Source organism: Hesperophylax consimilis, chromosome 30 (assembly GCF_061612785.1).
Source record: "Hesperophylax consimilis isolate HC1 chromosome 30, BYU_Hcon_1.0, whole genome shotgun sequence".
NCBI lineage: Eukaryota > Metazoa > Arthropoda > Insecta > Trichoptera > Limnephilidae > Hesperophylax > Hesperophylax consimilis.
The window spans coordinates 11566680-11590031 of NC_142865.1; the positions used below are offsets into that span (position 1 = coordinate 11566680).

General features: G+C 34.8%; 1 protein-coding gene across 8 annotated transcripts in view; it reads right to left on the minus strand.

Annotated features, from left to right (window-relative positions):
- The window catches only part of LOC149409637 (uncharacterized), a 135074-nt gene that overhangs the window by 75405 nt on the left and 36317 nt on the right, over positions 1 to 23352 (minus strand). For all 8 annotated transcript variants that reach the window (XM_089649620.1, XM_089649622.1, XM_089649621.1 and 5 more), the window contains one exon: positions 383 to 1157. In XM_089649620.1, the coding sequence (XP_089505746.1) occupies positions 383 to 1057 (675 nt within the window). In that variant the 5' untranslated portion in view covers positions 1058 to 1157. The remainder of the gene's footprint in view (positions 1 to 382; positions 1158 to 23352) is intronic.

Here is a 23352-nt window from a genome sequence, read left to right on the forward strand (position 1 = left end):
ATAATTACCACTTTACACGAAACAAAAAACCATGTTTAATTAGACAAAGTTATTTTTCAAATGCTAAATGTTGTTTCAAAGAATTATTTCATTTTTTGAAGCATTACGGTGAACTTTTAAATGGAAATACAAAGCGTATGTTTTCTCTTTCTAACACTGTTTAAATCATATATCTCACCGTAATACAAAATGAAATAGCATATATGTTTCACGTGAAAAATATCTCCCAACAAGACTCTTTGATTTGGGTTGATTCCTTTCGAGAACATATTCCCCAATAACATAATTATACCCACTTGGTTTCATGCTTAGCTGCCGTATCAAGAACTCCACTGTGGTGATACAGTATTGTTAAAAGATTAAAAGAAAATATTGGACTCACTTCTTCAACAGACTTCTTCGAGTATTCGTTCATTGACAGGATCCAAAGCTGCAGAAGATCATTGACCACAACCAAATCACTGTACAACCAAGCCAGCAAGGAGTTGGTCCACCTTGTGGCAGCTTGGTCAGGTCCAGCACAGGTAGGAGGAGGATGATGATGTCCAGCAGATATCCCAGCGACACCCTTCTTCTGGATGTCCGGCCCAGGAGACATACGAGAAAGCCGCTTTTTCAATGGCGGCGTCGCTGACACTACACCAGAAGTTTTCACAGTAACAGGTTTCGCGGTAACCACAGCACTATTTTTCGTTTTTGAAACATCTTTAATCAAAGGATTGAGGTCTTCATTCGTTTTCAGCACCTTTTTGTCGTCTGTTTCGATTTTTTTCGCAGCTGTGGCATCCTCGGTTACGGGTTTGGCGTTTTTTCTTTCCTGGTATTTGCGGTATATGAACTTGATAAGCCAGGCGATTGCCAGGGCGAATATGAGCCAGAAAAAGGCAAACATGACGAGGGTGTCCATGGCTGCGTCGGCGTAAGAGTAATCAAAGCTGCAGATCAGATCATCGACAGCTTCTGCAAGATCTGCCATCACTTTCCATGACTGGCCGAAATAGCTGTCACTAGACGTCCGCTCATCTCGGCTGTGACCGGGAGACCGGCCCCCACCCATTTTGCTAGGAGAGGGAGAGGCTGGAGGTTATTAAAGTGTGGTCGTCTCTTTCTACCAGCGACTGCGGCGCTCCAGGCGAGCAGTGGGAGAAACACACCACCTGGGGAGCAAAGAGAGTCTTTATAAGTTGGGGTATTTTTGGAACAGCTTGCATTGTACTGGGATGCTAAGTTAAAATGAAAATACATTTAACAATAAATAATTAAAATAATACAAAGTTTTTCTGGGATTTTAGGGAGGTACCTACAACGAAAAATGATTTATATTATTATAATTATTTATGTTTTAACTAGCTGACGTGCAACCGGCGTTGCTAGGGGGTTATCCTTGGGAGACATATTTAACGGCGGAAATTTCTGTAGGCCTTTTTAAGATATACATATAATTTCGTAGTACATTATTTTGAGGAATCTCTTAAGGTTTAGCCAGCGTTAGCAATGTAAGCACCCGAAAATAATATTTTTACCTCTTGATTACAAAACATCGAGATTTCTCGACTTTCTATAAGTATTATATGTAGCTAACCTTCCGGAAGAAATTCTATAAATAATAGTGAGAACCCTGTCAAAATCCGTTGCGTAGTTAAGAAGAACTAAGCGCACAAACAGACAGACGCGGATAACGACTTTATTTTATACTATTTAGTTAGAGATTACAGCACAGAGGAAGATTATTAATCGTCAAATCGGTCGACATGTATAAATAAAATAGTGTGTTTTATTTTTAGTTTTTATATCTTAAGTTTTATTACGAGATCGATGAAATTTTGCACACTTCACCTCGGTTACGTGAGATATCGTAAAATCACCTTTTCCCATCCCTTAAAGCAGAAATTTATACTTATTGATGAAACCTTGCAAACTTGACGTTCAAAATAGGAGGAAAATTACTATCTACATTTGGTTTCAAAAATCTTTGCGTAGATTCCGGGCAACGCCGGGGACTTCAGATAGAGTTAAAATAAGAAAACTTGTACTGTAAATAGATGGTTAATACGTCTTTTATACAAGTCCCAGCGAGAGATCGTACGTAACGTTAAAACAAGACTCGTGATCGATGATATCCTTACGAGGACTCGATTAGTAATTTCAATTAAAATATAATTAAAAAAGATTATTTAGACATAATATGTGAGGTATTTAATGGCTCCCAAAGTTTCTGACCACCGTACACTCAGTTGCTTCTAATTTAAGACCACGACGCGATATATTTCTACGAGTTCATCTTGAAGTGAACCACCTCGCAAGTTCCCAAAATATCCTAGCTCGGGATTGAACCCACACAACCAAAACTTAATGCTGTGTGTGTAACGTTAAAAAAGAATGCTCAGTATAATGTTGGTACATACCTATTTATAATTATTTTGATTTTAATGTCAATTTTATGTGATCGGATTGTGACGATGTGTGCATTGATGGCGCGAAGGTCAACAATGCGTCCATTTCTTTGTGTTGTTCATTACATTGCGCTACTACTACTTCATTTTTTCACCCACATTTTTTATTGCATCATATCATACATAAAGATAGTTGCCAATAAAAAATGTGCGGTGAAAAAATGAAGACCTGGGTTCGAGTCCTAGATGTGACCGTATCCTTTTTAGAATTTTTGTTTCAGATTTTTGTTTAGGAATCACTAATATTGTCTTCAATAATTAAATATTGCAATTTGAGGTTTTACTCAATAAAGTTATTCCAAAAAATAAATAAATCTGAATTGATAATTATTGATGATAATTGCCTTGATGATAGCCAACCTGCGATAGGAGAGAGAGAACCAAAAGAAAATAAGAAAAATTCCTGCAAACAACGACCAATTATTATCTTTACTCACCACCTATACAAACGCCAGTCGTTAGTCCTGTAACGTGTAATTTAATTAAAATCGATCGTGCCTTTTTCTGCAGTCCGCATAGCTACTATGCTAAGCAGATTGCGGATTTCTACTTTCCAGGCGCCAGCTTGGCCCGAATTTGGGATAAAAACCCATAACGGATGTGAGGAAAACTATGCCGCATTCGAGTAGGGGTTGCAGTAGGTTTATTAGTCCTTGTTACCAGGCTAAAACACTGACAAAGAAACTTCTAGAAGGGCACTTATTGAGTTGGGCGGCACTTCTCTTTCACACAAATGAAAAACGAAAATAAAACTGCGAATTGTTTTTGCGACATGTAATTTTTCGCCTTGTGCATGTTTTTCTTAACCTAGCCTAACAAAGTGATGAGCGTATGTGGAGATCGGCAAATGGAGGCAGTAATAGAAGAAGAGGAAAGCGAAAGGAAGACCTTTCCATACAGAAAATCTATGCCAATTTCATTACGACAGAACTCACCGTTCAACAGATTGAATTTGCAGTTTCAGAAAACGTATTTTCCGCTTTATATTGAAGTCAAGATTACTAATGAAATAAATTTGTTAAAGTAACATTATGTCTGTTTATAAAAATAATTACAAAAAAGATGGCGTTTTTTCTTATTTTAGAAAACATGAATGAATATTTCAAAGTTTCACAGCAATCTGAAAATGGGTTCATTTAAAAATTGCATACAAAAAAAGCTGTACAAAATTTCAAGACGACAGAACTCAGTGTTAGAGATATTTTACTGCTTTAGTAAACATACTTTAATAGTACACAATTATAATGTACTATTTAAATCGACAGCCACCTCTGGTCTGGAATCCCAAAATACTTGGAAGAAAAAACCTGGAGGTCCTTCTATATAAAAAACCCTAAAAGTTGGAAATTCGAAAAAAGTAATGTATCTTTTTTACTCCTACCATCATGCAGAATCACCTCCCGAAGTTAGCTCACTTTACCCCCGGACGGCTTGTGGAATATTGCTATTTATATTGACAAATCAGTTTTCATCTCAATCAATTCCGCGTTAGATATTTAATTAAAACCAACCATTTTTTTGGAATTCTTTCCTAAATCCTGGAAAGACCCAAAACGCATCGAGCACGCCTAATTACGGAGGCAATTGAAATCCACAAAAAACCCATTAATATTAACATAAACGTAGGGGAAAAGCTTAATAATTCTTAGTTTCCATTATTAAACGGCTATACCAAAATTAAACGCCGAAAACCACATTAATTTAACTAATTATTATTCTGACATACCGGCCCTGAGAGGATTAAACATCTGCCCTGATGATGGAAACTGTAACACTGTCCGGAAAACCCAAAACGCATCGAGCACGCCTAATTACGGAGTCCATTGAAATCCACAGAAACTCAGTACATTTGAACAGAAACTAGCTTAATAATTCATGAAATACGGTACCTACTGGCTACATCAAAACTAAACGCCGAAAACCGCATAAATAAAACTAATTATTATACTGAAAAACTGGACCAAAAAGGATTGACACTGGAACACAGTACGAAACGTTGACTAAATGAGGAGGTAGCTCAACACGGCATAATACCCCAAAAATAAATCACGATAAAAAATTGTTAACAGATCTCGAGATTAATTTTTTATTCCTACATCAAAAAATGTTGTGTTGTGGATTTTAGAATAGAAATGGTTCGTCTGAACTTTTAATCGATTATTTTAGGAATCTAAATATTTAGACCGATTGTTGAGATAATAGATGTTTCAAAAATGTATATCTGCTTTTCGTCCATCGCTGGCTCTAGGTACAACAACACCACTGAATAAACATTCTCTAGAAGTGTGATCTACACCGATTTGAGAGAAATCCGCTGTCCCCGGTTTGCATAATTAGACTCCGCAAACAGGCGAATGAAATTGATATTTAAAAAGGTTTTTTTACTTTAACATCACACAGGAAGCCCGGAGGAAAATAATTTCCCTCAGTCATCTTTGAGGATGCAGTGTGGAGGGTCTTTTTAAGTACAGGATGAAGATGATGTTCTGAGAAGGACAAGGGTATGAGGGATAGGCAGGAATCTGCACGGAGAAAAATGAGTATTGCTGATTTATTAAAATCCGATTAAAAATTTAAAAATTTAGGTCGTAATTTTTTGGTACATTCCTAATATATCGGAACACGTGTTCATGTACCTGCTTTTGCCTTAATAATACACAATGACGAAACCCGGAAATATTCTGATTTTTATGAACACGTGATCCGACTAACCTTACTAAAAATTTACTAGGAAACATATCAATTCATTTGGCAAGGGTCTGAAATCCCGTTTATAACCGGATTTTGAATAATTTGAATAGATTCTTAATAAATTAGCTAAATTTTATATTAGTAAGTTTTCTCCGTGACAATGGTCTGTGTGTCCGTATGTGACGTGGAGTGACGTATGAATCCATCCCCGATAGGCCGAGAGAGTCCAGCTGGAGAAGTCAAAGGGTCTCCCATAACCGGCCTCTCCGATCTGGCCCGCCACGCAGCTGGTGGGCAGACGCATCAAAACCTCACCCCACGAACCCGGGTTCTAAATCACCAAACGTATTTTGCCACTTTTGAGGTTTGTTACCCAATGAATGATTCCCGGGGCGGCGGTACCCATACCCTCTTCCCAAAACGATCAATTTCATAACTTGTATAAGTTCATTTTTTCAGTTAATAATACATATTATTAATATCATGGATTCCATACCAGTTGTTTCAAAGGTGAACGTTTTCTGTTGGTGATGGTATAATTTTTAAAATCAATATATTCCCCGTTCAATTATTTAAGCAGACTGTTAATTTAATATGCAGAATATTAATATAACTAGCAGAAGTTTCCGGCGCTGCCCGGTCTTCAAACAGAGTCAGTAAGTAGGATAAGGAGAAAATTAGACCCTGCTAAAACAAGGAAATTTGTCTACAACACCACTGTAGCATCCTGCCTGAACTACTGCACAAGTGTAATTTTTTTGAGCAATTAAATGCAAGTTAAAATAATGGAAATAATTGAGAACAGAGGTGTGAGGTCTATATTGTGCTGTAGCAGATATTCTAGTTTAAAAACAATGCTACGCTAAGTCTATATTTTAAGTGTGTGGCAACGTTTGGTCTATAATACCCTAGTATTTACATACAAGTTAAAAACATAAAATGTTAGAAGATTATATGTTAAAAAGTGTTAGTATTAATAGTACAGTCCATGGCTATCCTACGATAAGCTGCAACGGTTTAGGCTTCCTAAGACAAATTTATCGGCAACACAAAACAATATGCCAAATAAAATAATAATGCCCAGAGTTGCTAAACAAGATTCCATTCAATGTACCTGCGCGTTCAACACGCTCTTGTGTCCTGTTCAAGGTTGATCAAAGCAAAACGAACTCTAAGCAGAATTCTTGCCTGAACAGACTATGCAATAATTACAATAGCGTATTATCTAAGTTTGATATTTTCAGTTGCGAACTTACCAAATACAAGAGGTCCATAAAAGAATATTTCTCTGATGGTTTGTGAATAATGTTTATGTCTCTATTGTTTATATCTCTATTAAGATTTGATTTATATCTACAACCTCTCTCCTTGCTGTCTCAGTTAAAATCACAAGGAGGAAATCCATAATTGGTTTTATTTTACTATGTAATACTTGTACAAATTGATTAAATGTAAACTGTCAGTTTCCCGAAAATGAATGAAAAAATAAATAAATAAAATGTTAAATTTTATAACTTAATACAATATACTTTAAAAAAAGAGTAAAATCAGATATAAACAGTAATTTTCCTCTTAATTCGAAGGTCATGTGTGCAAAATTTCATCAATCTCTGACACATAGGGACACTCTTCAGAATAAACATAATATATATTCTCATTATTTTTTAATGATAAACTAAAGACAAGGTTTTTATGCATAGCACAAAGGATAATAAATTATTATAAGCAATAATTAGTCGCTTGTAATATCAATACAAATTGAAAATATCTCCCGAGTATAGTTGGTCGTTTACAGGTTGAAAATATATAATAAGCAGTAATTGTTGATTGAAGTACTAGTAAATATTGAATTATTTGGCGTGTTGAAAATAAGCCGACGCGGCGACGTGGCTCGGTGGTACAGAGCGTCTGACTGGACATCAGAAGGCGCGGGTTCAATTCCTTTTATCTTTAGTCGGGAGATATTTTCAATATAACAATGCTTATAATAATTTATTATATTATATATTCTCATAAATTATGTAGTTACCTAGGCATACATACAAACTCCCAAATGTCAGGACCAAGTAAGACTGTGAATTCTCGAGGCTGAATGAGAAGGAGATGGGGACGAGGAAGTACCGAGCTATTCAAATCTAGTCACCAAACACAGCTAAAGCCATTTTTAAATATAAGCTCCACAAAGAGATCCCAGAGGAAAAAATCCCTCAGGGATCAAGTCGTTGATACGTCCCATTCTCATGTCAACCGTGGACAAATTTCAAGAAACGTTTCAATTATTATTATTTTTATTTTTTTATTTGGTACAATATTTTTTACATTTTAAGTTTTCCAGTAATGTAGGCCTCACTGGGTGGCTTGCCCGTGCTGAGGCCTTCATTTTATAATATGAAAATAAAATCTATATAATACATTTAAAGAGAAAATAATACATTTAACATTAAAAATACATAATACATAATAATATATTTAAAAATTAAAAAATAATACATTGAAAATAATCTTGTGTGTTTGTGAGTGATGTGTGTTACGTGTAGGTTTTGTTTTTATTCTATGCTATGACATTTTGGTAATATTGTCTTTTTTGTTCTTTAATCCATTTTGTAATTTTGTGTGTAAATTTATTTTCCTCAATTTTAATTTCAAGTTTTACACTGTTGAAAGCTTTTATAGCATGGTATTGGTAGTGTCTTTGTCCAAAGCTTGAATTTACTGTCGGAGTTTTTATGTTTTCTTTGTACGCTTGTCTAACTGTTAGTGTTATTTTGTGTATGTTGAAAATTTTTTTAAAGATCGTTTTCTGTGCGGTTTCTATGTAATTATGAATGGTGGTCGTTCACCAGGGCGCTACTGAGAGTATCCATGTACCATTGTACCACTCTCAAATCAAAAAGGTATATCATCGTAACACAGAGGCCGTTATAAAAACACGGCCTTAAAAGGTGTGTTCATTTTAAAATGATTTTAATGATAATTACAGGTACAGTTTCAGGTACACCGTATAACCAAATACGGTGAAATTCACCAACTATTTTTTTGCCTCTAATTTCAAATAAAATTAGATTCATGCATAAATCTAATTCATATGTTAAAATTTAAATAATACACGTATAATGAAACTGTAGAGGATTCAGAGTAAAAATCAGTTTTTGTTCGTGTTTTTAATTAACTAACAATTAAAGTAACAATTATAATAAATTCAAAATAACATTAAAAATCAATTTCTATTATTTTATACTTAACTAGCTGAATTGAATCCGACGTTACTGGGGGTTATCTTTAGGAGATAGACATATACCATAATGGACTTTATTGTAGATCTTTTTAAGATATACAATTCCGTAGTACATTATTTTGATGTATCTCATAAGGTTTAGCCAGCGTTACCAATGTAAGCGCCAGAAAATATATTTTTTACGACTTGATTACAAAACATCAAATTTTTTCTGCTTTCTTTAAATATTATATACATGTATTAAATATATAAACCTTCCGTAAGAAATTCTCTAAATAATAGTGAAAACCCTATCAAAATCCGTTGCGTAGTTTAGAAGAAGTTAGCGCACAAACAGACAGACGGGGATAGCGACTTAGTTTTATACTATATACAGATAAAATAATATGATATTTTCAATAATAATATTAGATATCCTTTTTCATGCTTTATTTTTTTTTAATTTTAATTTTTCCAATTTTATGACCGGGTTAAATCTTCCCCATAGGAAAAACTAAACCCTTCTACACACTTTTCCACAAATGATCATCTAGTCCAGGGGTCTCCAAACTTTTCAGCCGGAGGGCCACATTGACTACTCCAGTGAGTTCAGAGGGCCAAAACCGTTTTAATTTCTAGACACCCATATTTTCTGTCCTAGGGAGGGGGGGGGGGGGGGGGGGTAGACAATAGAATTTTCAGGGATGAAAATATAGATTTAGATAACGTAGCTTTGAAGATAATTTTTGATACTCGTTTCTCAGACATCATTGACTCAGACATATTATCCTTCACTATTATCAAAAAAAATACTACAGAAAACATACATGTATGTACAATGAACTATTTAAGTACTAACTAACAACAACATTTATGTACACTCCCCTTCCATACACAAGCAAATGCTTTCAATGGAAGAGTAGTAAAAAGACCCAAGATGTAAAATGAATTATGTACCATGTAAACATATTATTAAAAATAAAAAATAATTACAAAAAAAAAAAAAAAAATATATCATTGAATCAAATAAAGATTTTTCAAAAAAATCCTCTCGACATATTCGCGCGATATTGGTGCCAAGTACCTCGCCAACGAGCATATTTATTTATTCGCACGAAAAAAATCGCGGAGTTTTCGCCCCTTCTGAGCAAGGTCTTAGCCATTAGCTGTCGCGGGTCCTTGATGACACTGGTCATAAGATGTCGCGGGCCGGATGGAACACACTGGCGGGCCGGATGCGGCCCGCGGGCCGTGGTTTGGAGACCCCTGATCTAGTCAATCCACATTATGCAAGTGTATATAATACAAGAACAACACGTCAACTCACCAGAAATCAAATGGGAAAATAATTCACCGACTCCAGATATTTTCATATCAGAGGGTTCGACTCGGTAGAACTTTTAACAGGGCCTATAAATCCTACTGATCCCTCAGCATAAATATTTAAAATATCTTTCGTTATCCTACGTGTATTTAAAATGACTGATTTTTGCATTTTTATATATAAATTTTTTGATAGATCTAATACGCTTAAATTTTGAATTTTGTATAATGCTAGTAGCAATAACGAATGGTAATATTTTTATAGTCTGAGAATGCCAAATTTTTGTATCTAATTTATTATTATTATTATTCAATTATTTTCTATCATTTGTTATTATATTTTATTATTCGCTTGCTCTTTTTGAAAATTTTATATAAAAGCGTTAATAGAAAATCTGACTTATGCATAAAGTAGTAAATCTATTAGTATATCTCAATAAATGTGACATCCATCATGAACTATAGAGCTTTGAAATTTAGTCTTGGATAAACCTCCTCATATCTTCTGTCTTGGAATCCCACTTCTAAGGAATCGCCTTCACTGGCTTCGATGCCCTGAAAGAATAGAGTTTAAGATCTGCTTAATGACCTTCAAAGCATTGCAAGGAATGGCGCCAGCATATATATCAGAACTATGTGTCCGACAAAACTTAAGCAATAGACAGCTTACTCTAAGGTCAGTAGATCTAGATGTTAATAATCGTCTAATCGAACTTTCTAGGTCAAATCGAGCCATTAACTATGATCGCTCTTTTAGTGTAACAGGCCCGCTAATCTGGAATAGACTTCACTCAGCTCTTACTAATCTCCAGAATTTGGCTTAATTTAAACGGGCTTTAAAAACAAAATTATTTAAAAAATCTTACCATTCATAAATCTTAACTTCTTTACAATATTTTATAATAAGCCATATTCTAAAACTTCCGATAATTGTTTGGTTTCGGTTGTCTCCTTATTGTACCTTTTTAAAGTGTCTGCTCAGAAAATTCTCATTTCTGAGCACAAACTACCTCCTGTTTTATATTATGTTTTAGTTTTAATATTCTTGTTTTGTCCTGTCCTGCTGTTATTGTTATTCTAAGTTTTGTCATCACTTTGTATAAACAGTATATTTAGTGTTATAATATTTGAGCTGTATTAGATAAGGCACACTGTAGGAATAATTTTAAGAACATGACCACTAATACTAAATTACCGTTTGTTTTAGTTAAACGCACTTGAAGTGAAATGACACTAAACTGCGCTATATAAATTACATGTTATTATTATGATTATTGGCGTACACACCTTGTGTCAGTCACTTCTACAAGTAATTTTTTTTCTCTTGTACCAACTCTTGACATAACCACACTCGATGATTCACTTAATCGTGCCATGCTTTAATTAGGTATCATAACTATAACCTACGAGTTCATTTTACTGTAAAAAATAAAACTATACGATTAAAAGTTCAATTGGAAGAGAAATCTTTGATCATAGTCTTAAAATTTATTCAGAGAAATGATAAATTCCCGAGCAAAGCCGGGTAGCAAAACAAGTAATCCATAAAAGTTATAATGAAGACATTCTTTATAGTTCTATTATCGTAACAGTTTTAACGTATGGCAAAAACAGCTGACGCAAGCTGTGTTTTGTGACCTAGTTATAGCAGTGAGTTTAACGCCATTTATAGTTAACATACAGGAGTCAGTTGACTGAGTTTTAACCCAACTGTCGTATTTATCTACTTTTTACTGGCTTTTGCTACTAAGGCCCCGTAGTAAGCGTTCAAAGATGGTGTGAAAGGGAGATATGTAAATACGAATGTTAGAGGGAGCGCGCTAATATTTAAAAAACGATAATAATTAAGCGAAAATGATTGAAATATTTAATAAAACTCGACTCGTTTGAAATAGAGCAAAAATCAATAGATCAGAGCGAATTTCATATAATTAACGTTTCGACATAACAAATGTATAGATATTATCTTCAAAAAACATTTTTTAGAACTTAAAGATTTAAAGGGAAACTTGTTATAAATCGGTAGAAATTGGGTATGCGGGGGCAAGAGAAAGCTACAAGCAAAAAATGTGTATATTCTTGGTATACCTTATATTGTAGGTAATAGGCATTAAAATCGCTTGACAAACGGAGTCTAGAAACAATCGATTTCAAGCACTAAAGTGGTTTTTATTTATTTTGTAAATAATTTTATAAGAAAGCAAAAAGTTTAATCAAGTGAAACTGTCACAGATAATCTTAGCTATAATACTGTATTTTTTAAAGTTGTTTCCTTTACGCGTTCATACATTTCTATTGAAAAAAAATTTTTTTAGTAGTTTACATTTATATTTTTAATTGAGTAATTTTTTTTTTTATTTGTATTCTACTCAAGCGAAACGATAGGAAAACCTTCAATTTATCTAAAGCATATTTTTTGGTATTCATAATGTACACCAATTCGTTATAAAGATTAATCAAAATAGTGATTTAGCAATAAGCTTCGCCTTAAAGGTAAACGTTCGTTATAATCTACGCGTTCATACATAGAAAGAATTGAGTTTTTATACGGACAAAACTATTTATTCACATTCATATTGCGTATGTACGGGCGCACTTGCAAATGGTTTATTTTTATAAAATAATTAAATTCATGCCATCCACGAACACGTACATAAAACGTACGTTACGTTTATCTGTAGGTACTTGCTTTCATTGGCTGCGCGGCCTTTTTCATCCTAAACTAACCTATAAATCTACGTAACCTAGTTTTTGAATCATGAATTTTCACGCCTTTATTTCACTTTTAAAGGTGTGTTGAATTGTCATTGTTATTACAATGTTTACACTTCCCCACACCAGATCGAGCCGAAGATAATAGAATATCAGGATTGAGCTGAAACTCGGCACACAGACTCGTTGTCGAAGACAATGCATTATATAACGCGGATATACACGCATTTCTCTGAAATTGGTTGAAATTAAATTAGATAATATACGAAATAAACGTCGGTCCTACCCGATCGTAATTTGGTTCAGTTGTTAGTGCGGTTGACTCCAGTCCCTGGAGTTCAATCCTCGGCCAAACCAAAAGAACATTGAAAAAACATGTATTATTGAGATTGATTTTATCATGATTGATGCTATTTGGCAATTATTTGTTGTGTTTATGTGTTAATTTGGTAAGTATTTCAATTATTTCAAGTATTTCAATTTCAAAAAGTGCATCACAAGTATTAGGATTAACGCTAAGAATTACAAATTGTTTTAAAAGTACAGAATTAACTTTAACATTATATAAATCAATTGTGCGAAGTTTTCTCGAATACGCATCAACAATTTGGTCTCCCAATTATGAGATTCATAATTATAGGATTGAATCTATACAAAGGAAACTAACCCGTGTAATTGCTTATCGTGAAGGTTTATCTGGTCAATTTGGAACATATAATGACCGAATTTTGCACTATAAACTACACTCACTGACGGTCAAACGTAAACTTTCTGACGTACTGCTCCTACACAAAATTATACATGCATCAGTTGATACACCAAACATTTTATCCCAAATTAACATCAATATACCATCAAGAAAATCAACAAGGAGGATGAAAGACATTTTCTATATTAAAGCCTACCACACAAATACAGGATATTTTTCCCTGTACCGCGAACATTAAGAAATTATAACATTATACACGGCTCTAATAATGAAATAGACATTTTTAATGACCAATTTAAACACTTAAAAAAAACGTATTACCTTTAATCATATTAAGCTGATATTGTGATGAAGCCCTTTATTTAAAGAGAAGTAACATTGTACCTACCTAATCAGTGTCTCACCAGTACAGGTGTGACAATAACAAATCGTTTATGAACATATTTGTATTAACCTTTTACCCATTCTTATTTGTTATTTACTTCTGCATATTTAGCTTATTCATTTTGTTACTATTTTTGTTATTATTATGTATTTAAACATCCATGTATGTAAATTTTTGGGCACCATGCCTGTTTTATGTACTTAAATAAAAAAAATAAAAAAATAAGTATGTTTACGAGAGATGAAAAGTGGGAGATGTAGATAAAGTTGAAAAATAATATATTATACTTAGTATATTTGCGGCACGTTCAAGGGTGAAAGACACTCTGAATACCGCTCTGGTGAAAAATCAACATTCAGAATCGAAACATGCAATGCAACGTTTTCACATCATCTTCACTCATATACGGAATAATAAGATGGGGTGGTATGCTTCATGCACATATAAAACCTTTACAAATAACTCAAAATTATATCATCAAAGTTATGTATAATCGGAAAAGAACAGTTTCAACAGACGATATAAACAAAGAATCTAAACTATTCTGTCTCCGTAAACTATTTATTTTGCAAACTGTGAAATATATCTTTAAAAACAAAAATAAATTCGACATAAATGAAAACAGAATCAACATTAGAAATAATAATGTATTTTATACTCCCCAAACGGAAACAAAACAAATGCAAACACACTGCACTTTCATTGGACCTCGTACTTTCAATCTTTTTATGTTTCTCACAAACTATACACTTAATATTACACTAAACACTTATAACTTCGCTATACACTATTGTAAACACTTTTTATACAAACCGCATAAACAAAATGTAATCTTCTTTTTGTTTTATATGCCCACAGTTTGTTTCTTTCTAGGTACAATAATATAATGTATTTAATTACAGGGTGGAGCAAAAGTAATCACCCGATATTCTTTTGCGGTAATTTTTTATTGCAATGATAAACTTTGGTACTGCTTGTTATCCGCGTTCTTATGGAGTAAACTGATTCATGTCGATTTGTATTCTGCGTTTGTTTACTTCACAAATGTGAAAACCGAATTGTCATTTGGCGCCATTTGCAAAAGTCATAGCGTTTTCCAATAAGGTGATTACTTTTGCCCCACATGTCTTATCGATTTGTATTCTGCGTTTGTTTACTTCACAAATGTCAAAACTGAATTGACATTTGGCGCCATTTGCAAAAGTTATAGCGTTTTCCAATAGGGTGATTACTTTTGCCCCACCCTGTATATTACCCACGCACAGGCTGCGCCTTAGTGGGTTCACATTATTCTTGTGGATTTTTATAATATTGTATGTAATTAATGTAAAAATTAGAAAAAATTAAGGTATTAAAAAAACCAAAAAAAAATGGCTCTAGCAGTGTTTGGTGACCAGGGGCTAGTATGTATCTTTCGGGTCAACAAACCAGTAAGTTCGTGGTTTAACCTTCCCTTGCAAGTGCTGTAAATTTAATAGACATTGTCTCTACTTAATAAAATATCCATGTAAATATACTAAACACATATATTAGATATTTCTCCGCAATACATTTATGAATAGATTTAAGACTAGATTTTAATAGCCAGGTACATTCCCACCTTCATCTTCCCAATCTCCTCCTTTCTCCACTACATTCAGTCTCACAACACACCCCGATTGGGGAAACCGTAGTCACTGGCTCCAGACAAAAGAAATAATGCCACATCTCCAAACGTTTCTATTACTATCTATGCTCACAAGTCAGCTAAATGCTTCACTGTAAAAGTGTTGTTACGAAACAAACGCTTTTAGCATGTGTATACTGATATAGCTAAACGATAAATGGACACATTAACCTAGTTCTTGTTAATATATTGCCTTTAGTAGGTGCTGGTCTAGTACTTTCCCGTCTATAGTAACGGTATTATATCACTGACGGCCCGCATTGTCTGTTACTTGAGACAATAAATAGCACTTTTTTGTAGACCTAGTAACCTAGACGAGGACAGTAATTTTTCACAAATCATTTCGATTTTGAATTTTGGTCGCCAGGGTGATACTGATATATTTATATCAATGCTTGCACGCGTTTAATATCTTACTACGCACTTCCTTCCGTTTGAATACAGTGGATTTAATATAATAGTACGTTGTAACTGTCAGTAAAACCGGTTTGGCAGATACTACACAACATAACCTCCAAGTCTGAGGCACTTTGTCGATTCTTGCAACACAACCTAATTACAGTGGCGTCCAGTAATTGTTAGGTAAAATTAGGTAAGCATAGCTGCGTTATCAATTTAAGGCGATGCCATACGTAGTAATGCAAAATAATGTGTTTTTGGTTTGAAAATTTGGTCGCCTAGAAATGTTTCAGATGCTTTAATTAAATACTGCGAGTAGAATACATCTTGGCCTTTGAAATAATCTAGTATTTTATAGATAAGTCTTTTTATAAGCCCAGAAAAAAATAATGTATAAGGCCTATGAAAACTGCTTTAAAGTTAAAAATCTCCTACTTACGAACCAATTTTCGATTATGATTTTATTGTATAATGTGGCAAATTAAGTTATTTATAAAAATTACGAAAAAAAAATAATATTTATGGCTGAACATCCACAAAATAAAATAAAAGGCACTTTTTGGCCATGTTTTTTTCTTGCATAAATCAAAACAGGCGGATGGTGTTAAGCGGGAATTTAAACCTTATCGCCATCTACGTTAGGGTTGTTATTGATAGCGGCTAAATTTAAAATATTACACGACGTAGTGCATCGCCTTAATTCGATTTATGTCATAGATCTTTGATAGAAGCCAATTTTACAGGTAAGAGTTGCAATTGCTCCATACTAATCGGAGTCTGTTGGACTATGCCATCTTCATAAGAGTTGCAACTGCTTCATACTAATCGGAGCTAATTGGACTATGCCATATTCAATTGTGGTGTGTTGTGAGGATGGGAAGGAGATCGGTACCGCCGCCCCGGAAACCATTCATTGGATAACCAACACCTCTGTCATAGGTCACCCCAATTGGCAAGGTACTTAGAGGTGCTATGGTTAATGGGATGAAGTTTGTCCAGGTCTTGGCGACGAATGCATCTGCCCACCGTGGCGGATCGAGAGTGGTTTAGGAAGACCCTTATCCTCTCCAACCGGACTCTCTCGACCCATAGTCTTGTACCGCAGTGGAGGGGATGGATTCAAACGTCACTCCTTAACACTTTGATCCCTAGATTCCTAGTCACCCCTCATAGACGAACTACAATTACTGCTAAAAATATTATTAATTTATTAAGAATCTCTTCAAATTATTCGTAATCCGGTTGATAACGGGATTGCAGGCCCTTAACGAATTAATTGATAGGTTTCCTGATAAGCCTTTAGTAAAATTCTATTCCAATGTCGGAACACGTGTTCATAATCATAATAAAATTTTCGACGGCCGGCATAGTCCAGTGGTAACGCATTGGACTGCCATTCCGAAGGTCGCGGGTTCGAACCCGGCGTGCGCAAATAATTTTTTTTGATTAATTTGTGTTATTTCACAATTAATTAATTAAAATAATATATAGTATATTTGCGGCACGTTCCAGAGTGGAAGATACTACCAGTATCGCCCTGGTGTAAGACCACCATTCAGAATTGAAACGTTGCTCCAAATGGCTTTAGCCGTGTTTAGTGACTAGATCTGAATAGCCAGGTACTTCCCCACCTTCCTCTTTCCCTTCCCCACTTACCTTCAGCCTCACAACATCCCCCAATTGGGGATGCCATAGTCTCACTGGCTCCAGACGGGAGCAGTTGGGACTCTTGTGAGGTATTCACTATAAAAAAAAAAAAAAAAAAATTATATATTATCAAGGCGAACGCATATGTATGAAGACGTGTTCCGATATTATTACGAATTTACTGAAAGTTTATAAGGAAACGGCCTGCAATCCCGTTTTTAACCGGATTACCAATAATTTGAAGAGATTCTAAATAAATTAGCAATATTCATTTTTATCCGTGTACTATTTTCCTTCCCAGAACTTCTCCTTTCTTTACTGAAAAAAAAAACCTCCATACAGCGCCCCCAAAGATGACATAGGCCACGGGGGAAAATAATTTAATTTAAAAAAAATATATATATTAATAAAACTTGTCTCATAGTTTGATTATTAATAATTATGACCGCACGTTACTGGATTGTAGAATATATATTGCACGATACTTTGTCCAGACCATAGACATTTTAATTGATAGACTAGCCCACCAGGAAATGTGAAGGAACGAAGTTTCGCGAAGCGCGGAGGGGCGTGATCGCCTCCCTTTCTTAATTTTGTCAATAAGTGAATCTGACAGTAAACAGGCAAATCGCATTGTAATATCACCACAAAATCCAAATCGTTCTAGCCAGAGACACAACATATGCATGTACACAGTGCCTCACTGCAAAACTAGGCTAGCCCAAAGACACATTAACTATATTGGCCCGAAATTGTTTAATTCCTTGCCGAGTTCCATCAAGATGTGCCAAAACCTAAACTCGTATAAAATAAATGTCAAAAGCTGGGTAAAAAAGTATCTGGAAGTGAGAAATTTTTTTTTTATAAATTATACGAATATGATACCTATATATGATAATATGTTACCATCTAAATTTAAAAAAAAGTACATGGTAATTATTTCACATATTGTTAAATATGTAGTAGGTTCTAGAAACTCAATACATGCAACGCGCATCACATTGGAACCTACGATTAAGGCGGCAAATGCGAGCTGCATCTACTTATCTAGAATAATAGCGAAGCCGCAAACCTACCTTCCCGCGATTTGTTCTCGAACGAGTTGACCTATATAAATACGGCGACATCGAGGTATCTAAGGTCAGTCTTACAAGTGAGTCAGTCCCATTCAAGTACCCAGCTGCAACTGAAGACGCGTGACGCTCCCCGCTCCTACATCAAGCCAACCAGGTCCACAGTACCTTACTTCACACTGGAGTACCCGGAAGACTCAAAGTCTTCAACAGTTATGAAAACCACTTGCAAGTCCAGTCTCCACCGACGCGGAGTCGAGACACCGTCTTCATCGCCATGATCATGGACCACGGATTCACATCCCACCATGATGTGACCTAGATGCACCCCACCGTGATGCACATCAACTACCATGACGACATTGTCATTCATCGTCAGCAAAAACTATGACTACTATAGAGTAGTCCAAATAGTTGGACTACTGTAATTCGACTACCTCAATAAAGACGCTGCTAGGATACCATACCATCTTTCATTTTCGTCTCCTTACCACATCAAAATTTAAAAAAAGTACAGTACAAAGGGTATAGCTTATAGGTTACATCCTATTTCTTCCAGCTAACCCAACAAATAAACGTAAGATGTACCACCATACTAATGCCAGGCTTGTGTGTATGGGGATGTGTTATTATGTTCGTTATTTCTATGTTTAAGTATTCAGTTTATATTTTCAATGTGTTTTTTAAGATGAAATTTAAAATATTTTGTGTTATTTATATTTTTTATACTTTCTGGTATTTAGTTAGATACTTATACAAATGTGCTATAATTTACCCACCTCACTCATCTTTAGCGTCGCTACGCAACCTGTATTGAAGGCGATTCGGTTTTTAACCGTTTTTACGAACATTCTGATCCTGTGCAGATAAGTCCCACAATGGACTGCGATTAAAACCGCTGCCTCACTTAAGCGAATATTATTTTTCTGCGCAGGGTCTGGTTATTTTAATGCGCGCTCTTCGGCGTTCAACGCACGACTGATGTCATAGATTATTCAAAGCATTCTCGAAAGCTCCTGGTGCCAAAAAATTGCTCACGTAGTGTGCCTCTTCAGTTCGTCGAAATGATACCCGGATTTTATGTTAGCGCAAGTCTATCAATTTAGATGTCTATAGTCCAGACAGTATAGATACTGTATACACGCGGCAGAAGAAGTTACCTGGCTACAAACCAGTTAGTTGTGCTGACCTAGTGTAAGTGTACACCGTACAGCGTCTGATGTCAGACACCATTGCAGCAGTATTATGTATAAGATCGTGGACTACCTTATTGACTCACCGGCTGTATTAGAAAATATTGCATTTCGCTGCCCTGAACGCAATACCAGATCGATATATTGATATTTCCCACTGTACCCAAAAAACTTTTGAAAACAAATTAACCTTACAATGTACCTGAATCAAAATGATTCTTTTTTATTGTTCGTCTATTACTTTCATTATTTTTTTACCAATAACTTTAAATTACTCTTCTATTTTTGAAATTACTTTTAAAAATTTTTAAAACTTTCTAAAATTTGAAACAGAAAAATCAGACAAATATACTGTCACATCTAGGACATGAGCCCAGGACCAAATATTAATTATTATAATATAATAATTATAATAATAATTCAGAAGAAGGATGAAATATGTGAAAACTTCAGTGGTAGTCGTCACAACGATTTGTTCAAGATACCACACGGCAACCCAGATGTTTAGCACTCCAAAACATGTCAAGAGGAATGGTGCTATTAAATAAAATTGATAAAAAATGAGATATATTCAAATCACTATGTAATAAACCTTTTTCCAAATGGTTAAAATAAGAAATCTGATGTAAAATATTCCTGTGCAATGAAGTCAAATTTACTTTGAAATTTTAAAAATTGGAATTGATCATTAACCTGCCTACCTACAAACAGAAAATGATATTATTTTTATTTAATTATTAATTTCTATTTTTGAAAATCGTATCTTTTGTTTTAATTTTGGACAGATGTTTTTTTTTTCAAGTTTACAAACGGTGTTTATTCGAAAGGTTAATTATTTTTGTCGATTCTCTAATTTGTCAAATTCAACAAATGCAAATGCAATGAACGATCCTGAAGCAAAATATATCTTCTATCTATAGGGTTTTCCAATAAGAGGTGTTATTTTGAATAGCCCGCTATTTCGGTAGATGTTACTTTTGAAGCTGTCATTTTTTGACATTTGACAAGTAGAAACTACGCCATTAGTAAAAATGGAACGATACACGCTTCAACAACGCATTGAAATTATTAAAATTCACTTGAGTAAATCAAATGCAAATCATCTTGAGTGATGAGGCCCATTTCCACCTCGGTGGCTTCATCAACAAGCAAAATTGTCGCATCTGGGGCTCGGAAAACCCAAGAGTTATTGTTGAAAAGCCTCTCTATCCTCAACGTGTGACTGTTTGGTGCGGTTTATGGTCTGGCGGAGTCATTGGACCTTACATTTTCGAAAATGAGGCGGGAGCAACAGTTACGGTGAATTGATTGCGCTATCGAGAGATGATTAATGATTTTTTATGGCTCGAATTGATGGTATTGATCTGCGCAACGTTTACTTTCAACAAGACGGCGCTACGTGCCACACAAGCAACGAAACCATTGATCTTTTACGATTGAATATCAAAATAACACCTCTTATTGGAAAACCCTGTATATAAATAAAAATATAAATGTTCGTTTGTTCAAAATCTTAAATATCCGATAGTTCTTCACAGATTGCTTTGAAATTTTGACAAAACGTTGCGTTCGAATAGGCTTGTGTTTTTACATACCTATATTATATATATGTCACCTGTGACAGGTAAAATCATGTTTGTGTCAAACAGCGCCATCTGTTGCACGTAAAAGCAACACGCGCTATTGTTTCTCTATCTACACAGACAGACTGAGCCATAGCAATGCGTGGTGGGGTACAGATACAATTGTATAAATACTTTCAGCTTCACAAATCCTAAAATCATAATATCCCGTGATATTTCACGGGACTGCGTTATAAAAATAAAATCACTAGTGTTTCGAATACAAAACAGATAGATATTTACAAATATCGTGATTGTTTCAACTCCGAATAGATATTATTTTGGACATCATTTGGCCATGATGTCATCAAATATATCTATTTATATACACGCATTAAATTACCTGTGAAAAATACCTCACTGTCAATTGTCAATGATGTTATTTGTAAAAAAAACCTGTTTTTGTAAAAGTGATGTCACTTAATCTGCAAAATACGGTATACCTATTATAATTTAGACACAGGAAATCACGTGATATGATATCTTTAAATAGTATAAAATAAAGTCACTATCCGTGTTTGTGCGCTTAGTTCTTCTAAACTACGCAACGGATTTTGATAGGGTTTTGACTATCCATTAGAGAATTTCTTCCAGAAGGTTTATATGTATAATAAATGCACATTATATTTATAGAAAGTAGAGAAAAGTGGACACGACAGCTAGTTAAGCATAAATATTACTGATTAAATTTCAGAAGTTATTTTAGCTCTAGGAGACAGAAAAAGTTAAGAGATTTTATTTATTTTTAAATACTTCCCGACATCCGATCGAGCTGAAACTCGGTAGATAAAATATTTGTTGATAACAATGCATTCTATCGACTGTTGGTGGAAATCGTGCATATACACGCGGACATATAAGCATACGCATTTCTTTGAAATTTGATGATATTACTTATAAATTTAAAAATTATACTTAAGTCCCCATCAGAACCCACATAGACTATGTTTTTAACGCCGTGAATTTAATGTCTTTGAAACAATTATAATCAAAAGATATTTTAATTTACGCATTCAAAAATACGATAACTTTGCACATACAAACATGGGTCGATTCACAAGATCCTTATTACAACATATATTTCGATACATCGATCAAAACACGATCACAAAATCAAATACACTTATCGTAATCTACTAACACGACTAAATTTGGAATTAACTCCTTACAATACATTGCACATAAGCAATATAACGCATTACCTAGTAATCTAAAACTTCCGGCAACGAACAAAAAAACATTGGCAAAAGCTCTTAAAAGCTATTTCCTCAGCAGTTTTATTAATGACTGACATATTCTTTCTTTGGAACTCCAAAATAACTTCTGCGTTTATTTATTTTAATGTATTTATGATAGGTCGGGCTCTCGGGACAGCCTGACGTGTTCTTCGTCGGTCTCACTATCCTTCCCTAATTTATAGGGATATTTAATATATTCCGCCGTTAAAAATACACGTAAATGTGCCTTATTGTCTGTCAGTTACGTTAGTGCAGATATAATAATTTTACGGTGACAGGTGTGGAAGAATTACGAGTTTAAGAATAATTAGCAAGATTGTTTATCCCAAGGGATAGTGTAATTCAGTGTTAGTGAGCCCGAGTCCGGAATTTTTACCAGATGTGGACATCTCATCGGCGGTCGCAGCAACCTGTGTCTCTCGTCACCCCGTACCGATACGTCAACCCCCGGTGCCGCAAAAAAATGCAGTGTCAGTGAGCCCGAGTTTGGCATTTGATAATTTCTACCAGATGTGGAGACCTCATCGACCGTCACATACCGATATTTCCACCCCCGCTGCCGCCACCATGCTTGCCGTTACCTTTACCGGCTCCGTTATAGACGTCTGTCGGCTATACGACCTGTCCGTGGGTCGGTCACTGATTCGCTCACGACCATCGCCCCTACAAGATGACCCATAAAAAACAATCATCTGGCAATTTCTACACCCCCGCTGCACCGCCCCGTGCCCCTACGCCCTAGGAAGGACGAAATCGAAATGAAGCCGCGTCTTTTGTCTTCTGCCAATATGAACTAGTACAAACAATTATGCAGTGATAAGTGTATTGTTATAGTGATTATAATACTTTTTGTTTTAGAATTAAGTTTTTTTCATTTGGACATCTGGAATAGTTTTGATGGCGTTAGGATTAAGTTAAATATTATACTAATTTGTATGTTAGTGATTTATACCTAAGTATCATTATGTTAGACTAGATAAGCAGTTTGTAGAAGGGAATGGCCGACACAGGTGTCGATGAGGCTCGC